General features: G+C 43.1%; 1 protein-coding gene across 3 annotated transcripts in view; it reads right to left on the minus strand.

Moving 5' to 3' along the window:
* Positions 1-643: 643 nt before the first annotated feature.
* The window catches only part of cwc15 (CWC15 spliceosome associated protein homolog), a 56078-nt gene continuing 43260 nt past the window's right edge, over positions 644-13461 (minus strand). For all 3 annotated transcript variants that reach the window (XM_060913180.1, XM_060913181.1, XM_060913179.1), the window contains 5 exons: positions 10854-10960; positions 10647-10744; positions 4819-4926; positions 2513-2634; positions 644-876 (listed from right to left, as the gene is read on the minus strand). In XM_060913180.1, coding sequence (XP_060769163.1) covers positions 747-876; positions 2513-2634; positions 4819-4926; positions 10647-10744; positions 10854-10960 — 565 coding nt within the window. In that variant the 3' untranslated portion in view covers positions 644-746. The remainder of the gene's footprint in view (positions 877-2512; positions 2635-4818; positions 4927-10646; positions 10745-10853; positions 10961-13461) is intronic.

A 13461-nucleotide genomic window follows, 5' to 3' on the forward strand; every position in this document is an offset into this window, starting at 1 on the left:
ACTGACTGGGTGATGATTTTGTGTGTGTGAGAGAGAGAGGTGCATCCTGGGTAATGTAGTGACCAAACACAATCATGAAATCCTTCAGAAACACTGAGCACAAAAACAGAATACTGAAAAACTACACATGAAGTGAGAATTTAAAGCTTTTCTGTTGAATTTTTGCTTTTATTTTATTTAATCTAGCATGTTTTTAATTCACATTTCAGAGTAAAATACTGAAGAAAATTGAAAATCGTGTTCTACTTCCAGTATATTGAAGAGTGAAACACGTAGTTTGAGTGTTTGTGAGGAATAAATTAGACTCGTCCTGAAGAAACGATTGGTCAGTGATTAGTCACATCAGATGAATGATCTCATTCGGTAAAAGTAGGTGGGCCTTAAGAAAAAAAAAATCAAATTTAAATCTGAATTTTTTGGACTGGTTTTACTTCATCCATAAATCTGTACATTGACTGACTGTACATGAACGTAAATTTCATTAGGAATGTGGATTGGTGGAAATTCAGCACATGGGCATGGAAATGGCGCAAACTTAACTCCGCCCACAACAGGGAACGCATCTATATACAACAATTAACTCCACCCCCAACTCAAAGATGCATTATAAAACAGGAGTAAATCATTAGTAAACAACCACTAATAAAGAAATCAAAAGTTTTAATTATACACAACAATGAAAAACAAATCATGAGAAGAGTCAAAAGAAAATGTGAAACAGAATAAAAGGTCAAAGGTCATGTGGGTTATTTGACGTATTTCTCCATAAACTTTTTGTGGAATTCAGAACGTAGAGTATCGTTAATAAAACGCTTCTCCTTCCGAGACTCGTCCACACCTTTAGCACAGTTTTTAAAGACCACATCATCATCCCACCTGTAACACACACACACACACACATCTTATAGGAAGCCAAAATTTTTCAAATCAGAACGAGGCTTTTCTGTCCAATACTAGAGTTTGACAGTGAAGGTGGTGTGTGTGTGTGTGTGTGTGTGTGTGTGTGTGTGTGTGTGTGTGAGAGAGACAGAGAGAGTGTGAGAGAGAGATACCTGCGTTTGACAGTGAAGGTGTTCTCTGTGTGTGTGTGTGTGTGTGTGTGTGTAAGAAAGAGAGAGAGAGAGAGAGAGAGAGAGAGAGAGAGAGAGAGATACCTGCGCTTGGCAGTGAAGGTGTTCTGTATGTGTGTGTGTGTGTGTGTGAGAGACAGAGAGAGAGAGAGTGAGAGAGAGATACCTGCGCTTGACAGTGAAGGTGTTCTCTGTGTGTGTGTGTGTGTGTGTGAGAGAGAGATATACCTGCGTTTGACAGTGAAGGTGTTCTCTGTGTGTGTGTGTGTGTGTGTGTGTGTGTGTGTGTGAGAGAGAGAGATACCTGCGTTTGACAGTGAAGGTGTTCTCTGTGTGTGTGTGTGTGTGTGTGTGTGTGTGTGTGTGTGTGTGTGTGTGTGAGAGAGAGAGAGAGAGAGAGATACCTGCGTTTGACAGTGAAGGTGTTCTCTGTGTGTGTGTGTGTGTGTGTGTGAGAGAGAGATATACCTGCGTTTGACAGTGAAGGTGTTCTCTGTGTGTGTGTGTGTGTGTGTGTGTGAGAGAGAGATATACCTGCGTTTGACAGTGAAGGTGTTCTCTGTGTGTGTGTGTGTGAGAGAGAGATATACCTGCGTTTGACAGTGAAGGTGTTCTCTGTGTGTGTGTGTGTGTGTGTGTGTGTGTGTGTGTGTGTGTGTGTGAGAGAGAGAGATACCTGCGTTTGACAGTGAAGGTGTTCTCTGTGTGTGTGTGTGTGTGTGTGTGTGTGTGTGTGTGAGAGAGAGAGAGAGAGAGAGAGAGAGATATACCTGCGTTTGACAGTGAAGGTGTTCTCTGTGTGTGTGTGTGTGTGTGTGTGTGAGAGAGAGATATACCTGCGTTTGACAGTGAAGGTGTTCTCTGTGTGTGTGTGTGTGTGTGTGAGAGAGAGATATACCTGCGTTTGACAGTGAAGGTGTTCTCTGTGTGTGTGTGTGTGTGTGAGAGAGAGAGATACCTGCGTTTGACAGTGAAGGTGTTCTCTGTGTGTGTGTGTGTGTGTGTGTGTGTGTGTGTGTGTGTGTGTGTGTGTGAGAGAGAGAGAGAGAGAGAGATACCTGCGTTTGACAGTGAAGGTGTTCTCTGTGTGTGTGTGTGTGTGTGTGTGTGTGTGTGTGTGTGTGTGAGAGAGAGAGAGAGAGAGAGAGAGATACCTGCGTTTGACAGTGAAGGTGTTCTCTGTGTGTGTGTGAGAGAGATACCTGCGTTTGACAGTGAAGGTGTTCTCTGTGTGTGTGTGTGTGTGTGTGTGTGTGTGTGTGAGAGAGAGAGAGAGAGAGAGATACCTGCGTTTGACAGTGAAGGTGTTCTCTGTGTGTGTGTGTGTGTGTGTGTGTGTGTGTGTGTGTGTGTGAGAGAGAGAGAGAGAGAGAGAGAGATATACCTGCGTTTGACAGTGAAGGTGTTCTCTGTGTGTGTGTGTGTGTGTGTGAGAGATATACCTGCGTTTGACAGTGAAGGTGTTCTGTGTGTGTGTTTGTTGCCCAGCGAGGTTGAGCAGTGGATTCCCACTCAGAATGTTCTCCATCCGAATCCGCTCCTCCTCCGCTTTCTGCTCCCGCTCCTAACACACACACGCACAATACGTTTGTCTTAATCTAAAAATGTGTGTATATCCGTGTGTTTCCTCATTCATTACCCTCACAGTGTCCTGCCACATTTCCATAATGAACCAAAAACATCTTTAAACTTCTCATAATAACCATGTTGTGTTTTGTCCCATTGCTTCAGCAAACCATCCACCCTCCCCTCCCCCACTGTATACACACACAGGATACACGCGGTCTTATCTGGCGGCATCTGAGACATGAAGCACTTTGAGAACGCAACATTGCTGGATTTGAGATTAGTAATGTTCCCTTTACAGGATTCAGTGCCGTCATCTACGAATCCAAACACATCATATCGTTCTCAGTGGAAGATAGCAAACAGATCAGATCAATGCAGAAGTTATCACTGGTAATTAACACCAACATTCACCGAGTTAGGGAACATTAACCTCAGCATGTCTGACTCTCGACACACTCACTCCAAACACTGGCACCTCATCGGTCGTTCTGGTGAGATGCAATGACATCAGAGAGGTTCTCATGAACATGTGCCATGAGAGATGCAGAACGTTGGACAGAGCACTGTATGATTATGACCAAGGTCCACATGAAAGTGTGCCCCTCCCCCTCTTGTGGATATGAAGGCTCAACGGGAGGTAACTAAACTGCAGTCAGTTCTTGTCAGCTGCTACTCCACAAGACCTCCAGTCTGTCCGTGAGGCAACAGTGAGCGCATACAACGAGACGGGGCTGACTGTCAACACCGCCAAAATGGAGGTAGTCTGTCAGTGGAGTGCCGAGATCCCACCCACACCACCAGTCTTCACTGTTGATGAAGAACTGTCAGTAAGTACATCGCTCAGATATCTGGAAAGCATTCCTCTCTGAAAACATCAGGACTGACCATGAGATCCAAAAACAAATCCAACAAGTATCAGCCGCTTTTGAGAGACTCCTACGCCGGATCTTTCAAAACAGGAAGCGATATTTCTGCACAAAGGCCTGCGTCTACCAAGTCATCTACATTACTACCTTCATCTCCAGCTATAAAGCTTGGGTAACTTACAGCCACCACAGCAGATTTCTAGAGCACTTCCATATCTGCTGCATTCAACACATTCTGGGAATTACTGGGTGTAATCGCCTCATTCTGAAATACTCAGAAAAACCATCTGCAGACGCACTGAGGTCACGATCACCCAGCACCAGCTCGGCGACAGCATGTGGTAAGGACAGCCTCTCGCTCCGTCTCTCTCTGGTGTGTGTGTGGGGTCATGTGTGAGCACGCGCACGGTGTGCGGGGGGGTAGTGTGTATGTATATAGGGTAGCGTGTGTGTGTGGTAGGGGGGTCCTGTGTGTGTGTGAGGTGTGTCGTGTGTGTGGTTGGGGGGGGGGGGGGGGGTCCTGTGTGTGTGTGTGTGTGGGGGGGGGGGGGGTCATGTCTGTGTGGGGTGTGTCTTGTGTGTGTGGTGGTGGGTCCTGTGTGTGGGGTGGTGGTGTGTGTGTGGGGTCGTGCATGTGTGGTGGAGGGGGGGGGTCGTGCGCACGTGCGCGGTGGAGGGGGGTCGCGCACACGTGCGTGCGTGGTGGAGGAGGGTCGCGCGCGTGTATGGAGGGATCATGTGTGTATGGGGCCGTGTGGTCGTGTGTGTGGGGTCTTGTGTGTGTGTGAGTGAGAGAGGTGTGTCGTGTGTGTGGTTGGGGGGGGGGGGGTCATGTCTGTGGGGGGGGTGTCTTGTGTGTGTGGTGGTGGGGGGTCCTGTGTGTGTGTGTGTGTGGGGTGGTGGTGTGTGGGGTGGTGGTGTGTGTGTGGGGTCGTGCATGTGTGTGTGTGGTGGAGGGGGGTTGTGCATGGTGGAGGGGGCGTGCGCGCGTGGTGGAGGGGGGGCGTGCGCGCGTGGTGGAGGGAGGGGCGTGCGCGCGTGGTGGAGGGAGGGGCGTGCGCGCGTGGTGGGGGGGGGCGTGCGCGCGTGGTGGAGGGAGGGGCGTGCGCGCGTGGTGGAGGGGGGGCGTACGCGCGTGGTGGAGGGGGGGCGTACGCGCGTGGTGGAGGGGGGGGGCGTGCGCGCGTGGTGGAGGAGGGTTGCACGCGCGTGTGTATGGAGGGATCATGTGTGTATGGGGCCGTGTGGTCGTGTGTGGTGGTGGTGGTCCTGTGTGTGTGTGTGAGAGTGAGATATTGGTCAGTGGTTCTCACTTTCCTCTCCTGCTCCTCTGCCCTTTCCTTCTTGATTTTCTCAAGTTCAGCGAGCAGGGCAGCGGTGTCGTCATCACTGTCCGAGGCGGAGTCAGAGTCTTCATCATCCTGCAAATACGCACGTACGCGCACACACACACACACACACACACACACACACTAACTGTTCGGTGTCGCTCATATCTATTCACACAGATGTATGCATCTATTTGTGTGCGCGTGTGTATGTGTGCACATCTGTTTTCATACACAGTGTGAAAAATAAGGAATTTTAATGAGACAAATAAGTTTGAAATGCTGTCTGTCTGTCCAGATTTCAGTCCGTCTGGATGACGGGCCCAAGGCCCAGAATAATATGGGGCCGGGGATCTAAAGCTGAAGGTTTTAGATGCCTGGAGATGGCTTCTCAGCTATTTCCAGGCACATTTTTGTCATCTTCAAAAGCCAAATTATACTAGACATTAGTTGCTAATTACACTACAAACTGAGCATTTTACAAGAAAATGTCAGAATATTCAAGAAAAACATCTTTCAAGGAGATACGCAAAACCTTTATTTTTCAATACATTTCTGAGTGGATAGTATCTCCATCCTTGACTCTTGTATGCTACATAATTGGACTTTAAAAAATATATTTTTGAGAGTTAAAATCGACCGCAAACTTGGCATTCAAGCTGCCCCGCTGAGCCAGCCGGCCCCGAGCGTGTGACGTCACAGCAGGAACCGGTGCTGTAGACCAAAGCCAGACTTGGCAGGCGAGAGCGGTTGCAATGGCCTCTTCGTTCGGATTTACTGGAGATTCTTCGGATTCCTCAGATAGTCATACAGCTGACTGTGATAGTCCTGAAATTGGAGTGGAGTGCGTGTACATGCTACTGCTTACACATAGAACCATATCGGTTCAAACCATCGGAAAATGAATCAGATAGCAATACGTTGACCACGGAGGCCCCCGCCTTACGAAATAAAGCCAGAGAACAAAGCCGTCTAGAGAACTGGATGGAATTGAACCGACAGTCTCATGTGACTCTCATTAAAACAGGAAGGGTGCTATAACTTGTGCAACATAGATGTACATGTATGCATTTTCACTGATAAAACGTAAAAGGCTCATTAAATAATCAGATGAACTGAAACAATCACATTCTGAAGCAAATTAAATAATCTTATACTGCTAACTTAAACACACAATACGAGTTACATGGATTAATCTAAACGCAGGGAAACGACGTGTTGTTTTTGTTGTTGTTTTTTTAACCAAGTGATAGTTGCAGCATTACCTGTCTGTGTTCTCGCTTCTTGAAGGCCGATCTTGTGGCCGATTGTTTTGAAGCAATCTGACTTTCAGTTCTTTGTTCATTCGCTTCTTCCACGTAAGGGCAAGATATTGCTGCTGAGGCGAGCATATCCAGCCAAGAAATCTGACGACTGGTCCACTCCTCCTCCATTTTCTCCATACCGAGTACTCCGCCATTACTGCTCGGCTCACACTCCGGGAAAACTGGTGCAACTGAACTTGCTTTCCTTTTCTTGTAGTTTTCTTTTCCTTTAATTATTGGTACTGCACCCTCTTTCAATCCAGGCTTATAGCCAACGCTCAACAGATCAGAGGTCTCGTACGAGTCCTCGGTAAAATGTGCAGAGCAGAGGAGAGACCACTTCGTAGACGCCCAATCCGTGAATTTCTTGCAAACGCATCCAAATCTTTGCAGTTTGAACATTCTTGGGCCGTGAATGCAACGTAAATCCACCTTCCATTGTGTTGCTGCACCGGCCAGCAACACATCTACGCAGCGTGGCGATAAATTAGCTCAAAATGGAGGATCGGAGTTGCAGTCAGCTCTGTGTTTTAGTACAGCGGAAATGGCGATGAGACCGATAGACTTCCTGCTGTGACGTCACAGACGCCAAGGTCATTCACTCAGACCGCTACCTATATAAATGACTTTAATCATAAAAATGACTATATTACATTTATTGTTAACGCTTAAAACTATTCCTGTGCCGTTCTTGAGGTCTCAAGGCATTTATAAACAAAGTGAGGCAGTGGTTCTGCGTATCTCCTTTAAAGTTCTACCCAAGAAAACAGTAGCACACAGGTCAGTTCCTCTAGAAAAAAGTCTGGGGGTAAAGATGTTCCATTTGGTTACAACTGACTGGTCCTCGGATCATTACTGTATTGTCTGGAGCAGTTCTATCTTGAGTATATATTAACGGGCGGTATACTCGAGTACAACCCCGATTCCAAAAAAGTTGGGACAAAGTAGAAATTGTAAATAAAAACAGAATGCAATAATTTACAAATCTCAAAAACTGATATTGTATTCACAATAGAACATAGACAACATATTAAATGTTGAAAGTGAGACATTTTGAAATTTCATGCCAAATATTGGCTCATTTGAAATTTCATGACAGCAACACATCTCAAAAAAGTTGGGACAGGGGCAATAAGAGGCTGGAAAAGTTAAAGGGACAAAAAAGGAACAGCTGGAGGACCAAATTGCAACTCATTAGGTCAATTGGCAATAGGTCATTAACATGACTGGGTATAAAAAGAGCATCTTGGAGTGGCAGCGGCTCTCAGAAGTAAAGATGGGAAGAGGATCACCAATCCCCCTAATTCTGCGCCGACAAATAGTGGAGCAATATCAGAAAGGAGTTCGACAGTGTAAAATTGCAAAGAGTTTGAACATATCATCATCTACAGTGCATAATATCATCAAAAGATTCAGAGAATCTGGAAGAATCTCTGTGCGTAAGGGTCAAGGCCGGAAAACCATACTGGGTGCCCGTGATCTTCGGGCCCTTAGACGGCACTGCATCACATACAGGCATGCTTCTGTATTGGAAATCACAAAATGGGCTCAGGAATATTTCCAGAGAACATTATCTGTGAACACAATTCACCGTGCCATCCGCCGTTGCCAGCTAAAACTCTATAGTTCAAAGAAGAAGCCGTATCTAAACATGATCCAGAAGCGCAGACGTCTTCTCTGGGCCAAGGCTCATTTAAAATGGACTGTGGCAAAGTGGAAAACTGTTCTGTGGTCAGACGAATCAAAATGTGAAGTTCTTTATGGAAATCAGGGACGCCGTGTCATTCGGACTAAAGAGGAGAAGGACGACCCGAGTTGTTATCGGCGCTCAGTTCAGAAGCCTGCATCTCTGATGGTATGGGGTTGCATTAGTGCGTGTGGCATGGGCAGCTTACACATCTGGAAAGACACCATCAATGCTGAAAGGTATATCCAGGTTCTAGAGCAACATATGCTCCCATCCAGACGACGTCTCTTTCAGGGAAGACCTTGCATTTTCCAACATGACAATGCCAAACCACATACTGCATCAATTACAGCATCATGGCTGCGTAGAAGAAGGGTCCGGGTACTGAACTGGCCAGCCTGCAGTCCAGATCTTTCACCCATAGAAAACATTTGGCGCATCATAAAACGGAAGATACGACAAAAAAGACCTAAGACAGTTGAACAACTAGAATCCTACATTAGACAAGAATGGGTTAACATTCCTATCCCTAAACTTGAGCAACTTGTCTCCTCAGTCCCCAGACGTTTACAGACTGTTGTAAAGAGAAAAGGGGATGTCTCACAGTGGGAAACATGGCCCTGTCCCAACTTTTTTGAGGTGTTGTTGTCATGAAATTTAAAATCACCTAATTTTTCTCTTTAAATGATACATTTTCTCAGTTTAAACATTTGATATGTCATCTATGTTCTATTCTGAATAAAATATGGAATTTTGAAACTTCCACATCATTGCATTCTGCTTTTATTTACAATTTGTACTTTGTCCCAGCTTTTCTGGAATCGGGGTTGTAGTTTTCTCTCATCTATAAACCAAACGAGATCAGCCTATATGTAGAAAATGTGACAAAATATGTAGACTATATATAGACTATTTATGGAAACTGCTCATTACCATTATTTAACTCATATTATATTCTATTACAACTTTAATCAATTTTTCAAGGAGTTTGGCCTGATCATGTCACCTGGGCAGTGAGCCAGCAAGTGTAAATAATCTGCACATGAATACAGGACACTGTTAAACTCACCTCAACATGTCTTTTACAGTCATTTACTCCTCCACGGGCAATGCTAAAAAGTCAGTGATGCACACAGTACAACATGCAACACCGGCATTATTTTACCCCTATTAGGCAAGGGGACACTCTTGTGTAGTCTGAGGTGGGGTATTTTATTTATTTATTTTTCTTGGCACTCTGTCATGACACTGCTGGATACATGGAACTGATGGACACTCTGTCGGGGAGAGAAGCCGTAAAGCCCGCCCACAGAGAACGCTGATTGGTCTACCGGACAAGACAGTGCAATCAGGATGCACTCTGTCTGTCTGAGAGAAGTGGGAAAAGCTTTAATGTTAAGTATATACTGTTTTAGACATTATGATTTAAATTTTTTTTGGTTAATTCCGTGTTTAAAAAGAGCGCTGTATTAAATGTGGCGTGTATAAGTAAGTAAAGCCCCCCCACAGAGAACACTGATTGGTCTACTGGACAAGACAGAGCAATCAGCATGCGCTCGAGCTCTCTCTCAGGGAGCCGCTATCGATATATGGGAGACTGCCGGAACTTCCGAGAGAGTTGGCAATAATTCAACTTGTCCCATCAGACAATCGGATGTGAATTTGACTTGTCCAGACCAAACATTTAGTTGCCCTGTCCAGTCAGACTATCACTAATGTCGAGCCCTGATTATTATTATTATTATTTTAATCAGCCATCTGGTCCGATGCTTTTGCAATACAGACGGACAAATGCGAAAATTAAAATCGGTCAACGTCTGCCGGTCCAGCCTCATTTCCCAAACAGTATATATGAAAAGATTTTCAATAGTTTTACTGACCAACATAATTGTATTTTGTAAATATAAATGAAGTTAAAATTTGATGTCTGCAACACACTCAAAAGCTGGGACAGAGACGTTATTACCGTTGTGCTCCATCAGCTTTCCTTTAATAACCCTTTTTAATCGTATGAGATCTGAAGATACGAATTGCTGCAGTTTTGTCATTGGAATTTTCGTCCATTTTTGCTTAAAACAAGACTTCAGCTGCTTAACAGTCCGTGGTCTCCGTTGTCTGATTCTCCTCTTCATCATGCTCCATACAGTCTCAATAGGATACAGATCTGGAGCAGCAGCTGGCCAGTCAAGGACATGCACTCTGTGTCTATGAAGCCATGCTGTTAGAGCCCGTGCAGAATGAGACGTGGCATTATTCTGCTCAAATCAGCATGGACCTCCTAGGAAGAGACGTGGCCTTGATATGTCTCTCTAAAATTCCAATACACTAATGGTACCTTCACACACATGCACCTCCCCCATGCCGTGGGCACCAATTATTGCGATTATTAATTATTGTGGAATCTTCCAGAACATCCAATAAACTTTTCAGTGTTATTTTGCTTCTGGCCCCAATTTTTTCAGTGCGTTGCAGGAATCAAATTCTAATTTTGTTTACATTTACAAAATACAATTAAGTTTGTCAGTAAAACTATTGAAAATATTTTCTTTGTACTTCTGCCAGTTAAATAAAGGTTCATGTAAATTAACAAAATCACACATTTTAGTTTTTATTGTATTTTGGAAAACATCCAAACTTTTCTGGAAATGGGGTTTGTGTACACACACACACACACACCCTCTTTCAGTCATAACCTGTTACGATTTTAATGTTATGACTGATTGGTGCATATACACTGGATATTAAACTGCCCATTTATCTGTGTTTATCATACCACCGATCTACTTGTCTATAAAGCGAGTGTGTGAAAGTGTATGTAGTACATCAGTGAGTGGGTCATCTGCATCGAGGTTTGCAGCTGGAATCTGATCGAGGCGAGGGCGCTTAGATGAGGAAGAGGAGGAGGAAGAAGAGGTGTGTTCTGCAGGAGACACAAAGCGCCATTATTAAAAACACACCCACGTGTGTGTGTGTGTGTGTGTGTGTATATATATATATATATATATATATATAAAAACGTACACACACACCTCTTGCTCCTCTGTCTCTGTTCTTGACAGCTGCTCTCTCCCTTTCCTCCAGCTCACGCCTGAAATCACGAGCACGCACTTCCTCAGGGGCGTCCTGGGTGGGCTGCCTGAAAACAAACACACACACAAAAAAAACACTTCATCCTCTGAATGTAAATTATTAACCTTTAATGCGCAAGCTATTGTAACCCCCTCTAACGCACAACATGGGTCACAAGTGACCCGCATTCATTTCTAATGTAATTTCCAGCAAGGACATGGTTTTCTCTCTTACAACTTCTTGAAACAATACATTTAACCCTATAATATTTTATAAATTGACAGATTAGGTAGGGTTTGATGCACAAAAACTATTTATCATTTTTACTTTTGTATCTCATAAATAAACATGTATTTGTAATTTCTCCATTAATTCGCAGACATGGGTCACAAGTGACCCGCATTCATTTCTAATGTAATTCCAAGCATGGATATGGTTCTCTCACTTACACCTTAAAAAATCAATACTTTCACCTACAATATTTAAAAAGTTTAGTAAAAAGTAGGTAATGTTTGAAGCATAATTTTTTTTACTTAAGTTTATTTTAATTTAACCTAGATTTGGTGTTCTGAGGAACTATAATATTTGCAAGTGTTTCCTGTCAGGAAAACATTTAAAGTCGGACCACTGTTGATCACTGACTGTTGACACTCATTTTAGAAGTTTACAAAGCTGCTTCTGCAAAACTACGTGTAAGTATTTATTTTCAGTTGTAATATTACATATTTATTACACAACTGTTACAGAGTTATTATTGACCTCATGGATCAAATGGTCCACACATACACATCGAAGAGGCGAACAAGGAGGTGGCCCATGGTGCTCTGGCAAAACATGCTTGATGTTGGTGCTCTGAACGCCTTCACCATCTTTACTGCACCCTGACTATATGAATGGTGTGCCAAATGCACGGCGGCTTTTCATCAAGGAGTTGGCCAAAGAGCTCATCATGCCTCACATGAACAGGCGCATGGAGACCTCTGTTCATCTCCGGAGGAATGTTACTGAGGCCATGTCAACATGTGGTGTGAAAAGGGGGAGTGCTGAGACCACTCATCCACAAGAGGACTTAAGACAGGGAGGAAAATCCAAGAGGAAGAGATGCAGCCTTTGTCCAACTGCCAGAGATAGGAAAGTCACCCTCTCCTGCTCCAAATGCACACGGCCTATATGCAAGGACCATTCAGTTACTGTGGTCATTTGTGATACATGTAAGAACTGAGACTGCTGTCTCGGCGCGTTCTCAATGTATACATGCCTGTGCCCATGCCAATATAATATTACCTTACCCAATCAGTTTTATTCAGTTACATTTACCACTTCCCCACAGTTTGAAAGTTAATATTCCAGTTGTCCATGGCTCACTATAGCTACTAATGCAGTGAAGTTCAGTATTGGTGTTTACAGTGTTAGTTGCTGTACATAATGTACAATGTACAATGTTTAATGTTTTAAATATACCAACAACCTTTTTAATCAGATTACTATTAGAAATGATTTAGATTTTTAGAATATTATTTTTGTTATTTGTAGTGAAATGGTTCGCATAATATTTTTTATCTTAATCACAATCACTTAGCCAACACAGGTCATTTCTGACCCATGTGTTCAACCGCTGTACTGCTTCACAAAATGCATTCCAATTCATGGAGTAGCCATAGTGGAATGAACATAATTATTGCTGTTTTTTAAAAGCTGAATATGTAATGATAAATTTTGATATTAAATGATGAAATAAACTAATTTCAAATATTACTGCAAATAAATTCTGATTCTTATTAATTTTACATAGGAAATTAATGCAGGTCATTTGTGACCCATGTGTGCAAATATAATATAGCTACATAAAAAGTGTTATAATTCAATGGGTAACCATAAATTAATGAAAAGAATAATTAATGTTTGAAAAAAACTGAATAAGTGATGGAAACTTGGTAAATTAAATGAAAAATTAATTTAAAAAAAAACTAGCTAAGAAACACTAAACCTTCAACAAAACTCCATAGAAAATGAATGCGGGTCACTTGTGACCCATGTTGTGCATTAGAGGGGTAGTGACAAAAAAAAGTATTTTTATTTAAAATCGTTTAGAGATATAAATTTAAAAAAAGTTTTGAAATGAACAAAAACAAGTTAATTGAGGAATTCATGGAGTGTGGGGTCATGAAAATAATTTATTGCAGAGATAAAAAGCAAATTAAATGCAGCCGGGTCACTTGTGACCCATGTTGCGCATAAAAGGGTTAAAAATAAACAAGTGTTGCCAGGCAAAACAAACCTCGCCCAGCAGCACTTATTTTATACCTGTACATTGTCAACTTTATGCCCAAGATGTCATCTCTCAGATTTAGATTCAGAATAGTATGTTTGTGAGAGAGAGCATTACAGTCAGAACCAGAATCATGTGTGTTTGTCAGAAAGAAAAATAAAATCAGAAACAAGAAAGTGTGTGTGTGGGGGGGGGGGGGGGGACTTTGACCTTTTTGAGGATCTTGACCAGTTGACCCACAAAATGGTTGAGGTTCTATTTGAGAAAAATGAATATTTATTCTGAAGGTTTCATAAAGA

This window comes from Neoarius graeffei, chromosome 28, assembly GCF_027579695.1.
Source record: "Neoarius graeffei isolate fNeoGra1 chromosome 28, fNeoGra1.pri, whole genome shotgun sequence".
NCBI classification, from domain to species: domain Eukaryota; kingdom Metazoa; phylum Chordata; class Actinopteri; order Siluriformes; family Ariidae; genus Neoarius; species Neoarius graeffei.